Source organism: Cervus elaphus, chromosome 18 (genome assembly GCF_910594005.1).
Source record: "Cervus elaphus chromosome 18, mCerEla1.1, whole genome shotgun sequence".
NCBI lineage: Eukaryota > Metazoa > Chordata > Mammalia > Artiodactyla > Cervidae > Cervus > Cervus elaphus.
Window position 1 is genome coordinate 70599312 of NC_057832.1, and position 22599 is coordinate 70621910.

General features: G+C 42.3%; 1 protein-coding gene across 3 annotated transcripts in view; it reads right to left on the reverse strand.

Moving 5' to 3' along the window:
• Positions 1 to 22599, reverse strand: part of BMPER (BMP binding endothelial regulator) — a 265707-nt gene that overhangs the window by 98543 nt on the left and 144565 nt on the right. For 2 of the 3 annotated variants that reach the window (XM_043872379.1, XM_043872377.1), the window contains exons 7-10: positions 14575 to 14674; positions 9108 to 9217; positions 5077 to 5217; positions 2801 to 2905 (exon numbers count right to left, since the gene is read on the reverse strand). In XM_043872379.1, coding sequence (XP_043728314.1) covers positions 2801 to 2905; positions 5077 to 5217; positions 9108 to 9217; positions 14575 to 14674 — 456 coding nt within the window. The remainder of the gene's footprint in view (positions 1 to 2800; positions 2906 to 5076; positions 5218 to 9107; positions 9218 to 14574; positions 14675 to 22599) is intronic. The other variant, XM_043872378.1, reaches the window with a different exon arrangement.

Here is a 22599-nt window from a genome sequence, read left to right on the forward strand (position 1 = left end):
GATTTTTAAGATGAGAGGGGTCTCATCTTAATCTTCAAGAGAAGTTAACATTGGGTATAGGAAAAAAATGCTGTACCTTCTTCTTTCCTTATCCATTCATGCTTCACAACAGCCCTGTATATACACATGCCCCTTTCCCCTCTCTACAGGAGACTAAGGAAACATCACAGAGTGGTGGCCCGAGACTGTGTCAAGCCCTGTTTCACTACCTGTTGATTGCATCAAGAGTAGATTTAGGTACTTAAAAAACAAATCACACTAACAACAACAACAAAAAAGGTGGCAGTTGATAATTAAAGAATTCAACCATGTCTGATGCTTTAAAAAGGTACATTAAAGGCTATGACAGGTTTGAATGAGACTCAAAACTCCGTGCCATGCCGCCCTCCATGGTTTGGGGCAACATGACAATTTCATGGCCAAGAGCTCTGTTGTCTGTTTCTATTTGGCCCAGAGGACTCTTTTGGCTTTTCGTGCCTAAAAGCAGTTGAGGACCAATGCAAAGCAGACTGGCTCCGGCTGATGGAATGATGGCATACAGTGCTCTGTCTGAGCCCAAGAGAGCTGTTTAAACCAAGGCCCCAGCAAAGGGTGACTCTGTGATTCCCTGCATCTGTACCTCGACAGAAACAGCCACTTCCTTTCTTCAGAAAGTGAGAGAAGGGCTGGAAACATCACTAAATTAGGCGGGGAATAAATCAAGAGAAAGCTATGATGTCTGTGCTCCTGAGTTATGTGGAACTCGCTGAGGATCTCTGGACACCCCATGAAAGCATCAGTAAGAAGGACCTAGTAATAGCACCCACCTTGGGTGGAGAAGGAAAAGGCAACCCACTCCAGTATTCTTGCCTGGGAAATCCCATGGACGGAGGAGCCTGGTGGCCTACAGTCCACAGGGCCGCAAAGAGTCAGACACAACTGAGTGATTTCACTTCACTTGGGTGGGGGGGTGTCTCAGTATCAGATGAAGTTGGTCCTGTGACTACAGAGGAAGTCTCAGGACATATTAACAGTGATGGAATGACTGTCATAATGAACCTGTCCCCAGTGGAACCCTTGGTCCTTCTCACCAAATGCACTCTTTTGCCCCTGGGGGACTGTCAAGAAGGGAACACAACCACACAATCCTTCTTCAACAAGGCAAGCAAACTTCTGGAAAAAGATGTATAGTAGCCAGGAAGGATAGAGCAGGAATATGTCTGCTTCTTAAAAAAAAAATTTTTTTTTAATTAATTTCCCCAAGCAATGCAGGGGAGGGGAAGTAAGTATATAATAGGATTTCTATGGTAGAACTAAATTACCTTTCAAAGTGCTTGCGCTGGCCCCTGAGAAGGCAAAGTGTGAGCCGAAGGAATGATTGGAAAACTGCCTAGAAACAAAAAGGTGGGCCCTGAGGCAGGAGCCAGACACTGCCTGACGGGCTCAGACAAGAAGACTCGGGTAGGGTGGGGGTGGGGGAACACCAGACCTGCGCCTGGAGAGACGGATGCTCCTGGCCCAAAAAGGGCCCACAAAGAGACATGAACCAAGATGCTGGTAACAAAAAGAGGCCTGACCTCCCCACGGCAAGAGGTCTATGCAGGCCACCACACCTGCCGCAAGTGGCAGGACTCAAGTGAAGCTGGGAACTCCACCAGGGCCTGCAGAGGCTGGTTACTTGAGCCACCAGGCTGGCTCAGCCTTTTGTCTTTGTCTTGTAGAATAAGGAAGCCCATTATTCCTAACATGTGCCACAGGAGTTCATTAGCAGTGAGGGTTCCCCAAGGACGGGCAAAAATGATGTGATACCATTTTTCCCAATGAATATTTATAAGTAGACCATGCTCAACTCTCCTTATTGTATCTCCTGGTGTGTTTTTTTTTTTTCTTTTATGGGAGGTTTTCAGTTTTATGTCTGAGGCTTTTTAAAGCAAGACTAATTAGGGTTTCTTTTTTTCTTTCTTTTTTTCTCCCCCCTTTATTCAGTTGTGCAATAGCAACAGCTGTTGTTTTTTTGTGCCTCATTTGGCACTCACGTAAAAACAGCAACTTTTTGTTTATAATAATAACAGATGTGAATAAAATTAAACGCTGTCTCTGACAGAGAAGGGAAGACATGTCCTGAATATATGGATGTATTTTTTCATTCACTGGAAGGTATTGAATAGGCTTGACATTTTCCCAAAATGCATAAAACCTTGAAAGGTTTCAAGTTGCTGAGGTGAATTCAATGAAGCTCATGCTTTGGAAGATAATGGATGCTTTATTCAGGGCACTGAACTACGGGTTTCTGAAAAGAGGTATTTCCATAAAGACGCCATTTCCATTCAGGACTACAACAGAGCCCGGGTTGGAGAAGGAAACTTCAGAAAAGGGGTTGGAGGGTGCCACTGGGCAGGTGAAACTCCTTAGGGAATTTATTAATAAACAACCACATATTCCTTTGAATGGCTACGGGAAGAAAACTGATTTAAAAAGAGAGAGAGAGAGGTAAAATGAAAGGATAGTTATGATATTCAAAAGAAAACCCAGCAAAAGACATCAGGGAGCTGATCAAACAGAAGTTGGAGACATTAAAACAAAAAACTGGGAGAGATTAGTGAAAAACAGAGTGAGGTAAGAGCTATTACCCTGCTAGGCTAAAATCTGGGTGAACCATAAAGAACAAGGAGCAAGCTTTGCAAAGGACACGTGTCTATTTGGGAACTTGGAAGTTTTGGAGGATCTGAATTCTGTGTTCAGAAGATGGGAGGTGACCATGCCACACACAGGATGGTTCTCAAGATGCTCAGGTAAAGAGAAAGTCAACCTACAGACGAACCTGAGGGCAGCTGCTGATGGGAATACACTGCTTCTTGCGACACTCTGTCTTGCCTCTCACACAAGCACAGATGGTGCAGTTGACAGACGACCACATCTCTCCATCCTGCAATAGAGACCACAGAGTTCTTCCATAAGCTGGAGGCTGATGGGAGCTAGTCCAGCAGGCTAGGATTGGTCTGTCAAGGAAAGCATTTCTTTCCCTGAGTGATGGCTTCCATCAGTAGATTGGATTACTCTGAGGTGTTTATCTACATCTAACTGATCTGATAGAAACATTAGATCTTAGGGTGTGTGTGTGTGTGTGTGTGCATGTGCATGTGCGTGTGTGTGTGTGTGTGTGTGTGTGTGTGTGCATGTGCGTGCACATTTCCCCTCCAGGGTATAAAAAAAAAAATGCTTGCACATCAAACCAAGTCATATTTGCATCTTGCTCCTCTTGCATTGTTTACTTAGCTTCACCCTGGGAGACAAACAAGACTTTTCCTACATGATGCAACAACAAGGGTCTAATTTTTCCATTTGATAGGACTGAAAAGTTTGAGTTCTCCCAGATGCCACTAGTTAATTGAGATGTCCGGAGGTGGTTAGTTTATTCCCAGATGTGACATGGTTCTGGCCCACATGGGGCACGAACATGCAAAGAATGGAGACTAATCCATATGACTCCCATTGCCAGGCAGACACCTGACCAGCAAACCATCTGAAAATGTGAAGCACAGACAGAAAACTCCAAGAGTTATTCATCCCATGTCCCTGCCTATCTGATACTCTCCTCCTAAAAGGCTGGGTAGTACTTGGGACACATTTTCTAGCCCAGGAAAGGCTGTTTGAGGCATCTCTTTGGCTTATTGGATTTATAATCTGCAATTGCCAAGTGCCCAGCCACAAAAATCCTGTACTTCTGGGAACATGCAGTAACGTGTATTCTTGCTTGTGAGAAAAAAGATCATGGGCAATAGATTTAGGCCTGAAAACAGAGCAAGGATTCCTTTATGGGCTTTTGGATCTGAGCAGCAAATTTTATTAAAAACAGAAAACCAGCCCAGATCTTTGATGTCACCTATGCCTCATACTCTTCCTTCTCATTTTTGGAAGGTATTTTAAGGACTACCTAAGTTTCTAGTGCCTTTTATTTCTCTGACTGAATCAGTTTTAAAGGGCATCTGACTATTGCAAATTCTCTGAGTGTGCATTTCTAGGACTCCATAAATTACTTTAGGCCCCGTCCATGTATATGAAGGAACCTTTTTGTGAGGAGCCTGGAAAGCACTTTGCACAAAAGTGTCATCAGGGTGAGCCTACCGCATCTGGATGCTCCAGAGACAGAGGATGACGTGTATAAAGGACACATGAGTAGCTCTGGAAGCCTGGTGGAACCACAACACACACAGACATACACACATACACACACATGACGCCATTCCCTTAGGCATGACACATCAAGTCTTTTTACAGATGTCGTAAGAATCAAGACGCTCCCTTCAGCTCTGTAATAGGAAGTCTAGCCAAGTGCTGAGGGCCTGAGGGGCCTCCATCTCCGACTTGATTCTGAGGGTCTCAATTCTCTAGAGTACCCTGAGATGACACCTTCAGGTACAGAGAAACTCCCTCCACCCATGGGGAAAACAAACTAGATGGGCAGCACTTTGGACAAAGTCAGTGATCTCAATCCTAACGTTTAAATGGTCACTGGCCAACTTCCCACCCACGGCACTAGGAAACCATGTAAAACACACCTGAGATGGCCAGCAGACGACGCTACTAACTCAGCTGGGGCAGGACTGTCTCATCTGTGTTCACCTGCTCTGCTGGCCACAACCTCACCCAAACATCTTCCCAATGAGAAAATCTCTCTCTGGAAAAGGAGCTTAGTGGAAAAGTTCTAAGAGAATCAGGATCTTGGCAAGAAGCACCGCACATGTCTGACTGCTGTCCCCAGGCGTTTGGGTACCCATAGCTGCACCATCAGGGGACTCCTCAGCTCAGCCCCAACCACTGGCCACCACATTTAGAAAAGGCAATGTTTTACAGGTTTAATGTATGTTATAAACCAAAAGTAAAGCCAAGGAAAACACATTTTCAAACAGTTGCTTCTCTACCCCAACTGTCCTTGACTCTAAACATATATGTACATATATTATAATATAAATAAGTACATTTACACATACATACATGTATACACAAAATATGAAATACTGCAACCTGCACTTTGCTAGGAGCTTTCTACAACTCAGTATCGTATAGTAGTTCCCATGAGCTAGGCTCATGACATACCCGGAATATCTTGTTGCCAAACTTGCACACCTTGACGTCTTCCTGGGGCACCCGTAGGAGACAGTCATCACAACAGGCTTCCTCGCCTCTGTCGCACCCACCAGGGTGGGAGCACTTCTTCTTACACACAACAGTGGAGTCCTGAGGGCCCAAAAGCAAACTGGAAGTTAAAAACAATTTCCACCTCCACCAGACGTCCTACCTGGTCTTCCTTTGTGTGTGTTAGTCACTCAGTCATGCCCGACTCTGCGACCCCACAGACTGTAGCCCACCAGGCTTCTCTGTCCATGGAATTCTCCCGGCAAGAATACTGGAGTGGATTGCCATTCCCTTCTCCAGAGGAACTTCCCAACTCAGGGATGGAACCCTGGTCTCCTGCATCGCAGAGAGTTTCTTTACTGTTTGAGCTATAGGGAAGTCCTGGTCTTCCTTTAACAACCCACAATTAACTTCTTTAAAACATATGCTGAAGATGTGTGTAAAAGTCGCTTAGTTGTACCCAACTCTTTGTGACCCCATGAACTATACTGTCCACGGAATTCTCCAGGCCAGAATACTGGAGTGGGTAGCCTTTCCCTTCTACAGGGAATCTTCCCAACCCAGGGATAGAAGATACCATATTCTAATTCACTGCAAAAAACCTTTCATTCACCTCAAAATTTTATTTGCTGACTAAGTATCTGGACTAGAAGAAGAGGAAGCTATGAACAGTGTGACATATGCACCCCACTTTCCAAGGGCTTAGCAGTTAACGCTCAGGAGACTGATGGGATATTCTGCTCCAGCCACTGGGTAAGAAGGCCCAGTGCACTATGGACCAACCAGTTTCCTTCTTTTTTCCTGCCCTTCTCATCTTTTGCAATCCTCCTTAACAGTGTTCCCTCAGGTCTCCCCCATGGCTTTATGACACCTTCTAGAACTGACAGTAAACTCAGGACATCTTTGATCAAAGAGTAAAAATTTAGAGCTCATGCTCCCTGTGAAGATGAAATTCCTTAGTGTGTTCCGTGTTCACAAAGGAACCAAATGAGCAATTCTAAAGCTAGGTCTGGGTTCTATAGGTCTTCCATCAACTGTGTGACCTTAATCAAGGGCACTTAAACTCTAAGGGTGACAAGTCTATATCTATAACATTAAGGAGTGTGGCTTGATTTCAAAAGAAGTGGCATTCCATGGACAAAATAGCCAAGTGAGCTGTACTTATTGACTCATTCAACAATGCATGGGAAAAAAGTTCAGAGGCGCCTAAGAAAAGTAAATTTTTCCAGTTTCCCAGCCAACAAGCTGAAATTTCACCTGGAGTAGAATGTCAGGTGGAATGACTATAAGAGCAAAATATTTATGAAACTTAGCAGAAGACAGGATGGAGGAAAGAAGTGTCCCAGGGTAGATTAGCAACGACCTTAAAGTGCTGAGTTAGTGTGAACCAAGAGCAGGGAAATGAGACCAAACCCCTCTCCAAAACATAGACCCAATCAGTAAGCTTGGAGAGAGGACTCACTTTGGAGCCTTGCATACAAATAGGTTGTGTAAATCGACAGACGTAACTTCTGCAGCTTCTACATCAATTCTATACTTCAAAAGGCACTTCTGGTACCATCTACTATACTCTCACTAACTTATCCTCTTAATATGACAATGAGATGATCCTTCAATAAAAGGCATTTGTTATTCAAATCAAATCACACAGTGGATAAGATGTAGAATCGAATAAGACCAGGGTAGAATGCCAGTTCATTTATTAAGTGTATTGTCTTGTACAAATCCATCCCCCTGTGCCCCGGATTCCTCATCTTCAAAATGGAGATGATAACACCTCTCAAGTTTATTATGCAGTTTAATGGAATATGCAAAGTACTTGGCACAGTGCCTGGCACATGGAAATAAGTCAGTTCATAAAATGGAAAAAATCCTTTGTCAAACAGCATGTTTTGATTTCAAGTTTGAAAAACAACGGCACTCACCAGCTCTAGAATAGTGCATACTTCATGATAGATTTCCCAACTTTCATTAAATATATACCCACAACCAACCATCCCCCACCACACACAAATAAACACACACACACAGTACCATTAGATCATTGCTTAGAACTGGATTAAGCAATTAGAATACAGAGATGGATGGATGTGCGCCTATCCTCAAGGAACTCACAAAGAGAAGAGACAACCATCTGAACAAAGACTATATAATAATGCGGTAAAAAGAACTAGTAAAGGTGTAGGGCTAGCAGAGAAGATGTAACAATTACCTATCTAGGTGGGTCGGGAAAACCTCACTAGAAGAGGTGACACCTGAGAAAGGCTGCTGTGAATGAAGAGGGGTTTGCTAATCAAACTCCAGAAAGATGAGGACACTGCAGGCAGACAGAAACCTGAAACTGAATTGTGTTCAGAGAACTATGTCCTGCGCCTGCCATGGCACTCACTGGATGGGGATACTGGAGAGGGAAACTCTAAACAGGTACAAAACAACCCTGATCACCCCAAATGATTGCAGCCTGATTCTTCAAGTATTCCATTTCCCCAAAATGACCGTGAACTCGTACTCTGATAAAAAACATCTTGAAGGAACAGTTTCAGTTACGCTTCTTTTGAGTATTGGGACATATTGGCTAATCATCTCTCGAAGAATCTCTCAAAGAATGAGACCCAAAATGCTGCAAGCATAACTAATTTCTATTCCCGGGATGCCTGGCTTTTCTGCAATCAAGAGAATCGGGAATGTGATGTGTTTCATCAAAGGCTCAGTATCCCCAGGAGGAAGCTATAACCTGTGAAATTCCAGGAGAGAAAGAGAAGTCCAGAGGATGGAGGCCAAGGCCAACAGAAGGAGTGGCTATATGTTTAGCACAGGATTCTATGAACCATGAAAGAGAGGAGAGGGCCTCAGCAAAGTAATTCCAGCCTTTGGAATTACTTGCTGTTCAGTGCTAGGGAACAGACAGTTCAGCCCTTACTCAGCCACTTCCTTGAAGGAGTGCATGCTCATTAACAAAGCATGCCTTGAGTAATCAGGAACTTCTGAACTCTAATCCCAGCTACTGATTGACAGTGAAAAAAGTTCCTCTTTCCCTCTCCAGACCTCTGGTTATTAAAAACAAACAACAACTATCACCCCCAAAATGTATTATTCTAAACTCATGTCACACAGATGTTTCGGTTAACTTGCTAATGAATGGTCCTAAAATCCTCCATGTAAATGATTCTCTTCTCGGTTTCAGAACTCAATCACCATATAAATATAGCCTAGGAATGTGTGATGTGCATAATCCCTTTAAATTTCTGGAGCTGAGAATTCTTTCTTTACCAGTCACTAGATGTGTGGTTGCCTTTTGAAGAAAGGGGGGAATGACTCAAGTAAGAAATGGTACGATGAACAACACATAAATACTCTCTTCCCAAACTACCAGGTTTATTTTGTGATAAACTGTGAACCCATGCCTTTCTTTTCTCTTTATTGTTATTGTTCAGTCGCTAAGTCATGCCTGACTCCCTCGTGGACTGCAGCACACCAGGCTTTCCTGTCCTTTACTGTCTCCTAGAGTTTGCTCAAACTCATGTCCATTGAGTCGGTGATGCTATCCAACAATCTCATCCTCTGTTGCCCCCCTTCTCCTCCTGCTCTCAATCTTTCCCAGCAACAGTCTTTTCTGATGAGTTGGCTTCTTTTCTCTTGCATGTGGTCAAAGTTATTTTTATTGCCAGGTGTGCCCGAGAATTCATACTGAATAATTAGAGCCAGAGAATACTGCCACGTGTATTTGTCTGATTTTTATAAGTGCTTCAGCCCCTCAGAGTTTAATTCTCATCCCCAGAGCTAACTTATTGGTCCTGGGAAGATGACAGTGATTTATAATTTGGATCCTATGTCTAAACTTCCTTGTGAACATGCAGTATAATTTTACAGATAAAGTGGCATCAGTAATGCCTTGTTCCCATATATAACACATTATTATGTTTGGCTATAGTGTTAACATTAAAATCAAAATGCTATCCATGTTGGATCACAGCCCTTCAGAACCATCTTACCTTGCAGGTACATGCAGTGCAGTTATCATAGAGAAAAGAGGATCCATTGTCATAAACATCACTGCGAAAGAGGCAGCTTCCAAATGGGAGGTCAAACACTTTCCTTTGACCTAGAAAGACGCAATGGCATAGTGTTAGCAAGACAGAAGTCAGGGATATCCCACTTCATCATCAGCAATTATAGCACAGGACTGTTAAACATTCCCACAAGACCAGATAAATCCAGTGCACAAATACAGAGCCATGGGTCACATGTTTCTAGGGGATTCCAAGGAATCATGACCTCAAAGAGTTTTTGCTAAAGAGAGTTTGATTCCATACTGAATCTTGTAAGTTTAACAAATCTTTATTATGAGTTCATCCTAGTGAACCAGGATGACTAAGACATTCTGTCCCAGTGGAGCTTAGTCTACTGGGGAAACAAATCCACAAAAGATGATTTCAATACAATAAGGCAGTCAGTTCTGGAAAGAAGCCAATATAGGAACTGTGTGGACAGAGAGGACAGAGTAGACTTTTTGGAGGATGTGCTGCCTGAGCTGTATCTTAAAGAATGAGTAAAATTATCCAGAAAGTGGGTTTTGGCAGGGAAGAGGCAGGAGAAGTCAAGATATCCAAAGAAGACTAGGATGAGCAAAAAGAAAAACTAATGAGATAGTATCTCAGTTGAAGAAATGACAAGTCCATTGGCATCAAGGGTGATGCTAACTCAAAGATCACATAGAGGAAGAATCCAACTCCACATACCCAGTGTTCAACCTCCCACAGTCATCACAACCTCTTGCAGAATTACCTTGGTTTTCCCTGACGTAAGGATTTGATTGGTGACCCAAAAGGCAAAAAAAATCAACCCCAAATAAAGAGTGTAATCCAATTTCCTTCTTTCTTTCAGTATTTGAGTTTCTACTCCCTGGAGCACATAAAAATATCTCTGAAATGTTACTTCAATTAAGGACTAAGTTGAGAAGTCAAAGATTAATCATCACTCATAAGATTTATACCCACACTCTTCCTGTAAAAAGATTAAAAGAATCTCTATTTCATTGGAGACCAAATGAAATGCTGAAGTATCTATAAACACATATGAAATGCTATTCTCGGAATTAGAATTGTTGGAATTACTGTTAGTAGGTGTCAAGAAAAATGCCATCTTCCCATTAAGAGTCAACCTCAAAGCTGGGATACAGTATAGATGTAGAATTAAATCATTAGTTTAGTTCTCCCTACAAGAAGCAAACTTGCCTCAAAAGATGATTGTGATAATTTTAACTTGAGTCCCACATACAGACTCCCGAGTGACCTTGAGCTTGATTTCTCCAGGCCTGACTTAGTTCACTTGTCATAAAATGATATCAAAATGCCTCCTCCCAATAACACATTACCATCTCTAACTACAATGTCAGTGCTAAAGTATACCATCAGAAACTTTTTTATGGTTATATAAAATTTAGCATAATGACTGTATGTGCACCTAACAATTAGCAATATCCCAACTGAAACAGGCATTCTTCTGTGCATACTCAGATTCTGAGTCTTTTGAAGTTTGTAAAGATTTACAGATTAAATCAGAGGATTACCTGAAAAATACAGAATTCATCCTTTCTCTAGGTCTTCCTCTAAGTAACTCCCAAGGGTTGTCTGAAGCATCAGAAATCTGTGTGCAGGCCACGCACCCCATCAGAATCACACCTGTCATATCACACCTTGATTTAGGACACTCTATAAAAGAGTGTCACCCCTGAGCAGAAAAACCCCTAAGCAGATTTTTTTTTTAATTTACTACAGAAATGATGGTGACATTATTTTTCACTGCTTTAAACACTGTCCTCTATATTATTCCATCAAAGATATATTTCTGTCCTTTAAGAATTAAAAACAGCTCTGCTTCAATTGAGTATTTGTTTCAAATTGTGATAACATGGTTTGCCTTGTCCTGTCTTTTATCATATATATTGTTATATATTATATAATATATATTATATTATTGTAGTTAGACTGGTGGATTGATACATCAGTAGACTACTGAACAAAAAAGGCTTGAGTTTAATCTCCCTGCACAAATATGACCAATGGCAGATAAGTATTATCATTATTAGAGGTGGTATAATTCAAATAGGCTTCCCAGGTGGCACAGTGGTAAAGAATCCATCTGCCAATTCAGGAGATGTGGGCTCAATTCCTAGGCAGGAAGATCCCCTGGAGAAGGAAATGGCAACCCACTCCAGTATTCTTGCTTGGAGAATCCACATGAACAGAGGAGCCTGATGGGCTGCAGTCCATGGGGTTGCAAAGAATCAAACACAACTGAGCAACTGAGCACACAGCACATATAATTCAAATCTGATCTTGGGCCGTGTGACTCTAAGAGGTGCATCGGGTGCAAAAGGCAAGTGTATGTCGTCTGAATGAATCCTGCTCACGGGAAAACTGAACAGCAAATCAGTGTCCCAAAATCCAAAAGTCTAGTTAGCCTAAAATTTCAGCATCTACTAAGCATTGCTGTGTTTACCTTTTTTTTTTTTTCTCCTGTCTTCTGTTGTGTGGGTATGTTTCTTTCTACTGTCAAAGAACATACAATCTTACCTAAATCCCAAAGTCATCATGGCTCAAAATAAGATAAAACATTCAAAAGAATGGTTCAGAGACTTCATGTATAGCCTAATTTAAGCCATTTCCACTTTATTCCCCTGGGGCTTAGCCCAGCAGTAAAGGTCTCATTTGGGAGAATTAGGATTTTTGTTTCCTAAGACTTACTGTTCCTTTTGTAGTCCGACCTATGACCACAAACAGACAGAAAAATCTGCATTCAATACAACAGTCATTGTTCATATGAGAATCTGATCTGACTCAGCATATCCACGATACCAGCTTCAGAGCTTTAATCAAGCCTGCTGCTGCTGCTGCTAAATGGCTTCAGTTGTGTCCATCTGTGTGACTCCATAGACGGCAGCCCACCAGGCTCCTCCATCCCGGGATTCTCCAGGCAAGAATACTGGAGTTGGTTGCCATTTCCTTCTCCAATGCATGCACGCATGCTAAGTCGCTTCAGTCATGTCTGACTCTCTGCAAGCATATGGACAGCAACCCACCATGCTCCTCTGTCCACAGGATTCTCTAGGCAAGCCTACTTATCCTCAAGTTGAGGCCCCCAGGCCACACCTCCTCTGGGACGACTTTCTCACTTAGATGGGGCCCTGTTTCCACCATGACCCACAGCATGATGATTTCAACAACAGTGAACTGGCTACTTCTCTTCCAGGGGCACAAGCACACGTGGGCAACCCAAGAAGCACACACATCAGTGGAAATGCCTTCAGTCAGTCATGTCTAAACAATTCTCCTTTGTTCTGATAATATCTATGAAATTACTTTAAAAGCAGGTGCGTGTTTGTGTGTGTTTGCGTGTGTATACACAGAAGGAAGGCAAACATTATTAGATGAAGAGTTAGCAGCAGAATCCTTCAAAGAAGAAAAAGCTGCCTTCATTTAACAAGATACCTTTATTGGCCAATTCAATTGTAGGAAGATAGACTTCAGGGTATGGCTATGATAAGCTGGGAGTGATAAAAATAAATCAACAGGGGTTTCGATTGGAGGAAGCAAAGTATGAAAGAAAAGACAGAAGATTCAAGGAAAGAGTGTGGACAGTAAGGATTGGAGGCTGGTACTCCACAGAAAAGAGACAAACAGTGATATTTTCCTAAAGGCAAAGTAGCTGAGACCTTTTAAGAAGAAAGCAAGCTTAATATTTCAGTTTCTGTTATTCATTGTGCTTCCCTGAAAAGTAATCAGCCTCTTTTACTGTAAACCTTCAGCAAAATCCCCTGCACAAGCCTTGATTCAATAGCACCGCAGAATGTGAAAAGACAGGGTGAGGAGGTTTTCCTGAAAGGACAAAATGATGTTGAAGAAGCAGATGGAGGAGGGAAAGGAAGAGGAACAAAAATGGGAAGAGAAGGAGGAGGAGGTAGAAGAGGAAGAGGTAGGGAACAAATAGAAAAAAGCAGCAGGAGCAAAAACACAAAGCCAGCGGTGATGAGAAAATACAAGCCAAGGACCCCTGGAGATATTGGTGGGGATGCTGCATATTCTATTGTATTCATTAGATGGATCAAGCTACTTTTATCTGAATCTTAAACAGTCAAGCTCAATCAACTCAATGACCCAAAGGCCACATGGAAGAAGTTGATAGATAGATTACGAATAAAAACCAAAGGATTCCGTGCTCTAGAGACCCTCCTTCCAGGGTGCTTCTCTTCAGGTGGTAACACGTGTGCTACTCTCCATGTTACCAGGAAAGCTGAGAAGCAGCAGGTTAAATCGTGGGCTTGGGAATCACAGAGACTTATGTTCAGGAGTCAACTCCATAGCTCACTAGCTGTGCTACCTTCTAGGAATTCTACTTCTTTCTCAGCACAAAACTAATAATGGTGCCTATATTATTAATACACATCAGAATTCTATACTGAGCACCTCTAGGTCACAGACTCTTGAGAAAATTAAATGAGAAAAAAGTTCCTGAAGTTTTCACATGGTACCTAGTACATAATAATTGTTCAAAAAGGAATAGCTAATCCTTTTATTGACTTTTTCATTATTCCCTTCCAAACCTCTTGTTTGAGGCATGTTATCCTCCTACATGTTTTTGCCTCTAAAATAACACTCTATTCCTCCCTCTGTTTACTTCATATGCCTTTATTTATTTATTTTTCTTTTTTGGTCATGCTTCGAATCATGTGCGATCTTAGTTCCCTGACCAGGGATTGAACCCTCGCACCCCTGCCCCCATCCCCCATCCAACGCCCACATTGGTAGTACAGAGTCTTAACCACTGGACTGCCAGGGAAGTCCTCACATGCCTTTAAAATACATTCCTACTAAATGTCAGATGCCCAGTTAAAGACAGTTTCTCAATGTTGTTCTCCCCACAAAAATACATTTCTACTAATCATCATATTTCCAATTAAAGATGGTTTCCTCAGTACCATTCTCTCCACAAGAGGCTATTATCCCAGGGTGTCTGGTATACCAGGTTTACAACTACAGGGGAAGATAAGAGAAAAGAAAGTTCTGGGGAGGCTCAGAAGTGAAATAAACCCTTGTATACACCTTGGTGGTGATTTATTCTCTCATATGTGCCCAACTTTTGCGATCCCATGGTCTTGTAGTCCACCAGGCTCCTCTGTCCCTGGGATTCTCCAGGCAAGAATATTGGAGTGGGTTGCCATTTCCTCCTCCAGGGGATCTCCCCAACCCAGGTATCAAACCCAGGTCTCCTGCATTGCGGGTGGATTCTTTACCTACTGAGCCACCACACCTTACACTCAGGTAACCAGAAGAAGGTGTTGTCTCTAAGAAGCCATGAAATAGCACAACTTGAGAACCTCAAGTTAACAAAGCAGACGACTCTCCACAGAAACTCCCAGAATAAATTACATTGTTCTTTGACCTGAAAACATTCACTCACCCAAACATTTGGGGCAGCACTGTCCTGGGGGAATGTGGCTAAGATGCTGAGGACAGGAGAGAATGGGACAGACTTCTCTCACGCACTGTGTCCTGCCTCCCTAAAGAAAAGAGAAGGAGAAAAAAGCACATTTAGAAAAGTACGTGCATATATATAGTGTCTAACCAAACTATCTAGAACAAACCTAGGCCTTTCCTGAGGTTGGTCCCGGGGTGATTGCTCAGACCTGGGCAACTGCCCCTAGGTATCCTGCGCTCTTCCCCGTAGATGCCATGAATTGTACCCATGAGAAGACTGCCTCTAAAGCGATGGGCACACCATCACCTCTCCCCACTCACCGCCACCACCACCTTTATCTTTTTTTTCTTCTTGAAGTGAAAGTGAAAGTCATTCAGTCATGTCAGACTCCTTGCAATCCCATGGACTGTAGCCCACCAGGCTCCTCTGTCCATGACATTCTCCAGGCAAGAATACTGGAGTGGGTTGCCATGCCCTCCTCCAAGGGGATCTTCCCAACCCAGAGACTGAACCCTGGTCTCCTGCATTACAAGCAGATTCTTTACCATCTGAGCCACCTGAGCATTTTGGCTCTTAAGACCAACCAACCCTCTCGGTTTGGCTGAGATATGAGGCTTTCAGTACTATAACCAGGAAACGTCTCTGGCAAACCCAGATAGGTTGGCCTCTCTTTCCAAGCCCAAGGCAACAAAGCAACTTTGGAGGTTCTACTGAGATGTGTCTTCCTCTTTCAGGCCCCCATCTTTCTAGTCCTGCAGTAAAGCTTCCTCCAGGAAGACTTCCCTTTTGATTACTCCTTAATGGTGTTGCTAGAATGACTCAGCAAAGCTCAGATTTGGGGAAGTTAGTCAATCTGCTGAAAATGGATACACTGGAAGCCAACATTCAGAAGAACCATTTCACTGAAGTCATTCAGCTAATCTAATCTGTTTCTATGAATCAAATAGAAGATTTATGATGACTGATATTAAAAAGACTTCAGCAGCCTCGGAAAATCTTTTAGAGTCTTCGGATCTTTCATTGTCTCTCTTCTTGACCCTTTCTGTCCTCCAGCATCCATCACCTCTGACATCCATTCCTTCTCTTCCTCAGTATCCCCTGCTTCCCTGCCCATTAGTATCTCTTGCCCCTCCGGGATGGAAGATGAGCATAGCAACTTCCTTTCTCCATTCCTTAGCAGGGATACCTATTTTTCCAGCCTCAGCAACTTGTAACTGAATTCCATAAAGCCAAGACAAAAAACAAAAAAAAAAAATTTGGGCTTTCCAGTCAATTTACATTCAACAGCTTTGCAAGGCTCAAGTGAAAACTATCTGGTGCAATATGAATTACTATCAAATTTGTGAATAATTCAGTTTGTTTTTTCTTTACAAAAAAAAAATCAGTAAATTTAGTAGATCAATCACTAGGCAAATGACATTTCAATGAATTGGCTTCTCTAGAATTTGAGCTGGAAACCAAACTAGTAGACCCTCAAAAGTACCCGTTGCCTCAAGCCTGGAATTTTTATCTTGAGAAGCCTCAGGAAATAAGCAACTCATGCCTCAAAGAGCCCTGGGCCTCGCAAGGGAAAGATTCCCTCATAGCGTTTCCTCACACCTTCTCCAGCACTCTCTGTATTAACACCAGACATTAGCCGTCTGGATCCTATTCATTCCCATCCGAGCACACTACTATCGCCTGTTGTTTCTGCTTTCCCTTCCTATTCCTGCCATTTTCATTATGCAAGTTTTTATTTTTTGGTAGGGACAGATGAAAAGGGTAGAGCATGTTATGTCTTTTAAAATATTTATTATTTTTAAGCCACTTTAAGGTTGGCTTCTTCCCCAAACCAATAGAAAACACACAAAAATACCACAAAAAGTCCTTCTGTTGTTTTTACATTATTTCCAGATCAGCACGAATCACTAAAAATGTCCCAGGAATCCCTAGCTGTTCTCAGTGAGTTTCCTCACTCAACTGCATAATCCTGGACTCTGGCTCATCACCAGACTTCAGAGGTGCATAACCTGAGTCTTGGTCACACTCTGAGGTCTGCCCCAGCTTATACATAAACCACAAAAGTCAAATCTAGAGGGAGGCAGAAGGCTATCCTTAGCTTTTAACTTCCTCAATTCTCGAAGCCTTGGGCCACACGAGGTTGCCTGGATGTCGGCTTCTCTTAGGTGCACAGAGAATGTATTCTTTTCATCAATATTCTCTGTTCTTGTTGGATCAGCATCTATTTTTCAAGCATATTTTAAAATGAAAATTTAAGAAAAATATTGCATAGTTGCATGGCCGTCAACTTGTCCAACACACTGGAAAGCTGGCCAGAGACTGTGTACACTCCAGTAATTTTCCTTACAATAAGGTCAAAGAGTGAATTTTGCATGCATAATACAACTGCAGTTTGTGTCTCCCTAGAGTCTGTTAAAGTAACTTGAACTCCAATTTAAGTTTGCTGCTTTGGTCAGGTTTTATTTTGTTTGAGCTGCAGAATTGTGGCATAGCCCAAGTCCCGAGGCTGCATTCCAATTAATACCTCCAAAGAAAGTCCCAGGCCCTTTCAGCTCACAACCTGCTTCTATGATTTCAACTCAGCAGGGACTCTGGCTAAACTATAAGCCAGGGCTTTGCTGTAAACCAAGAAAGTTAAAAAAGCAGAAGCAAACATTTCTGGTTCTAAAAGTGCACTAATTCCTACTGTAATTGCACTAAATCAACTCTATCAGATTATCACCCTCGCTTTCTAATTAACTTACCTGCCTCAGCTTTCTTTCCATGAGTCCATCCTGCAAGGTTCAATATCTCCAAGACTCCTATCCAGCATCCACAACTGTTTCATTATTTGAGCTAAGATTTATTCAAGGTTTACAATATGTTGGGATTACCAGCAGTGAATATAACATACCAAAAAATCATTCTTTATAGATCATGTCCATATGTTAAGGTGGAGGATGACTTAACCATAACATTCAGGAGAAAGTTCAACCCACTCAAGCTAAAAGTCCGTGTAGAAACAACTAGGTGCCCACTAGAATCTTTTTTCCTCCTGACACAGAGCCAATGTGTATTTCCCAGTCTCCCTTACTGTTAGGGGTGGCCAGTGGGAGGTAGACGGAAATCTCTCACACTAAAGCAGGCTGAATGCCGAAGAACTGATGCTTTTAAACTGAGGTGTTGGAGAAGACTCTTGAGAGTCCCTTGGACTGCAAGGAGATCAAGCCAGTCAATCCTGAAGGAAATCAATCCCAAATATTCATTAGAAAGACTGATGCTGAAACTGAAGCTCCAATACTTTGGCTACCTGATGGAAAGAGCTGACTCATTGGAAAAGACCCTGATGCTGGGAAAGATTGAAAGCAGGAGAAGGGATGACAGAGGATGAGACGATTGGATGGCATCACTGACTCAGTGGACATGAGTCTGAGCAAACTCCAGAAGACAGTGAAGGACAGGGAGGCCTGGTGTGCTGCAGTTCGTGGGGTCACAGAGTTGGACACAGCTGAGTGACTGAACAACAAGGTGCCATGCTCTCAAGAACTTTGCAGTAACGTGGAAGAGCCTCTTCCCTGAGTCACCAATGGAAGTCTACCCACTAAACACCTGCAAGGAACTGTTAAATGAGCAAGAAATAAATTTTATCATGTTAACACTTGAATGCATCAGTTCTTTATTACCCCAGTGAGGCAACTTTGTCAAAATACCCCATAATCTTTTCTCCAATCTCCAACACCAACACAGAGAGGGGATTCCAGTTTATCTTATTTCTTTCCTGTTCCCAAACATATTTCCTGCCTTCTCTCTTCTTTATATATGCATCTTTCCCTTTCTGCCCCCATCACTGACCCCTATGGAAATCCTGCTTCACTCAAGGTCTATTTCATGCCTCTTCTCTTCTGTAAAGTCTTCTAGACCCTTTCAATTCCCAGCAACCTCCTCTATAATCTCGTGTCTTTTCTCATCTACACTCTTGATATTTTTGACACACACATGAACATTTAACCCTGACAGACAACACTGGTTTTGCCTCTAAGCTAGACTATGCTATGGGCAAGAGCCAGTCCTTTGAGCCTAATATCTTTCTTCAGACTCAAGGAAACATCTCAATAAAAATCCACTGAATGAAAGGAAGAGCCACCACATATAATGAGCTCCAGAATCCAGGTAAATTTTTCAGAGCACTTCAACTACAAGATGCCGATGAGACGGCAGAGTTCAGGGCTGTCTGTATCCCCTTACCTTTGTATCTCCTCGGGTTTTGCATAATTTGTGTACCAACTAAATGTTTGTTAGTGCCAATATTTCAAAAAGCATCCCTCAACTTCAGTTTTTAAAGATGGTATGAGTCCTAGTATCCATATATTTTGTCTAAAGTTTGAAAATGTCTAAATGGTCAAAATGCATAGGGACTAATGACTGTATTCCCGTTTGATTAACAAGAAAAGCTAGGAAAGTCCATGATACCGGAGAGTTACAATTTCTACCATTTGCCCATTCCTTGAAAAGGCAAACTTGTCCTTTAGAGGTGATCCTTTGTTCCTATTGCCTATACAAGTGCCTCTCCAAAAGTAGTCATTTTAAAAAGAAAGACATGGAATTTATTCCAGGTCTATTTTTTTAATTTTCTTTTAGTTGATTTAGTCAAGAACACAATTACTTTGTGTCAAAGCTTACCCTAAAGCAGCAGTTCTGTTGCATAATTAAAAAAAAAAAAAGTATCTTCCTGAATGTAGTAATGAGTGCAAGATGATAAAACCATAGCCACGTGCATGCGGGATGCTTCTCCCATCCCTGAGGTCTGCTGGGAATTGAGGGCTGGAAACTGTTCTGTAGCACGTGACATGGCACTCATTCATCGACCAGGAAACAGATCGTGGCCACCTAACAGGAGGTGGGAAGCACAGCCGTGCATTTCTAACCAGTAAAGACCAGTCAGCTACACGCAACCACATTCAAGAGCGATTTTTTTGTTTGTTTTGAGAGCAATGTTTTTTTAAACAATATTCAACTCTGAAGAAAATAGCCTTCTCCATTGATTCTAGATGGAGGTGAGAACGAGGGAAGAGGAAAAACTGGAGGAACTAGGGTAAGGAAGAAATAAATAATGGGTACAAAGAGCTCATGTGTGACTCACAATTTTTACATCACAACAACCAGTGGTATAAAGCAAATTTGGGAACAGAGCACCAAATCTGAATTACAAATTGGGTTAAAAAAACTTCCCCCAAAGAAATGGGTATCTTTATCTACACCTCTCTTCAACCTGGAAATTTATTTTGATAAAGTTCCAGAGCATGACAGCTACTTTAGGGGTGCAGGACTTAGTACTTGGCTTCCCCTCTTCTTGGCCAGTGTGGAATCGGAAATCAACACAGAAGAGAGCAGCAGGTGAGGTGTGAGGCTGAGGGAGTGGAAGGAGAGTGGACAAAGGCAGAGATGTCACCTGCTTCCCTGGTAGCTCAGACAGTAAAGAATCTGCTTGCAGTACAGGAGACTGGGGTTCGACCCCTGGGTTGGGAAGATCCCCTGGAGAAGGAACCAGCAACCCACTCCAGTATTCTTGCCTGCAGAATTCCATGGACTTAGGAGCCTGGTGGGTTATAGTCCATAGGGTTGCAAAGAGGTGGACATGACTGAGCAACTTTTACTTTCACAAGCCCACTACAATGGGCTAGAGAAAGGTATATATGAATGCACACACACATACACATATACAATACAGTGGCATATATGTTTATATTACATGCTATAAAATCCCAGGGACAGAGGAGCCTGACAGGCTATATATATATATATATATATATATATATATATATATACACACACATAGAGAGAGAGAAAGAGAGAGAGAGAGTCCATAGGGTCGCAAAGAGTTGGAGTCAATTGAGTGACTAAACCACTACCACCACCTGCTAAAATAATTTGTGTGTGTACAAGTGTGTGTGTTTGTGAGACTCAACACTAGCCTAGAGCTTTTAAACTTTGACATTATTGATGTTTTAAGTCTTTGCTTCAGTGGGCCGTCATATGCATTGTAGAATGTTTAGCAGCATCCCTGGTCTCTATCCACTGGATGCCAGTATCCCCCTTCATCCCCTGGTTGCAATAAACAGGAATGTCTCCAGACACTGCCAAATGATGCTGGGGTACAAAATCAATTCAAGTTGAGAACTACTACACTAGGCCAACGTTTTCTCGAGCCACAATCCAGGAACCTACATTTTTGATAACTTTCCCAGCCAACTTGAATGCTGCTCTCCAAGGCACCACAATTTTGCAAATGCCTCACTAACAGGAGCTTCCATCAAGTGGGGATTAAGTCATAATTATCTTGTGAGTTCCTCGCAGCTAAGCACATCATAGCTTGTAACACGTGATTAAGACGTGTGTTCTGAATGATGGAGAACATTTTTTTTAGGTTAGAGAGTTCTCTGAGAGAAGAATCAGGCCCCATTTCACCTCAGTGGCTAGAGGCTACTTTTACTCATGCTCACAGAAAGGCGGGCAGGAATGGGTGACTGAGGTTGATGGAGTTGAATTACACTTCTCTGAGGCATCTGTGCTGAGTCCAGATTGGGCTTTATCATCACCATCTGTATGGATCCTGGAGACTTTCTTCCCCAAGAATCTGAACATTATGGTATGTTTGGGTTTTTGTTTCCAAGTCATAAAACTCAACTTCAATTCTACACACAGAGAGTCAAAGGTATGTCAGCAAAGTTTGGCCATGGTACTTATTTTGTCTCATGAAAATCTTGAGCAAACAGTGACCTCTGAGATGTACCCACTGGGCTGATAAAAACATAACCTTTTTCTTTCTTCACTGCCTATTCAGAAAATCAAGGCCTGCCTTAAGAATCAAGCCTGAACCAAATTCCTTTCATTTTTCCCATCAATTAATGTTCCCAAGTCCAGTCATACTGTTGCTCATATTATTGTTTTGGTTTCCTATTGCTGATCTAACAAATTACCACACAGCCTTGGTGACTTAAAATAACACACATTTATTATCTTACAGTTCTAGAGATTAAAAGTCTGAAATCAATTTCACTGGGCTAAAATCAAAGTGTCGGCAGGGCTATGTTCCTTCTAAAGACTCCCAGGAGGAATCTGCTTCCTTGTCTCTTCCAACTTCTGGGTTCCTGGTCTTCTTTCTCCATCATCAAAACCATCAGTAGCATCTTCAAATCTCTCTCTGAACCTGGCCCTTGCTTTCATCATCATGTCCCCTCTAACTCTGACCCTTCCACTTTACCTTTTTAAGGACTCCTGAAAAAAGGGCCCATCCAGACAATCCAGGATAATCTCTCCATTTCAACAGCATTTTGTTGTTCAGTCACTCAGTTGTGTCCGACTCTTTGTGACCCCATGGACTACAGCACACCAGGCTTCCTGGTCCTTCACTATCTCCCACAGTTTTCTCAAACTCATGTCCATTTAGTCGATGATGCCATCCAACCATCTCATCCTCTGTCACCCCCTTCTCCTTCTGCCCTCAATCTTTCCCAGCATCAGGGTCTTTTCCAATGAGTCGGCTCTTCACAACAGATGGCCAAAGTATTGGAGCTTCAGTTTCAGCATCAGTCCTCTCAATGAATATTCAGGGTTGATTTCCTTTAGGATTGACTGGTTTGATCTCCTTGCTGTCCAAGAAACTTTCAAGAGTCTTCTCCAACCCCACAGTTCAAAAGCATGAATTCTTGGCGTTCAGCCTTCTTTATGGTCCAGCTCTCACATCCGTACATGACTACTGGAAACATCCTTAACTAAAATCATATCTGCAAAGTCACTTTTGCCATATAAGGTGACAATCACAGGTTTGGGGGATTAGGATGTGAACATCTCAATGGTCAGAGAGCACATTATTATGCCTACCAAAGTTATTATTAAAGAAATGACATTTCATTTCACTGTGTAGCACCAGATGTAATGTTTCAGCTCTAATGTCACTCCAATGCACTATCCTCCCTGAACAAGCTAGTTTTTCCCGTATTTTACAAAAAAGGAAAAGACAGCCAGGAA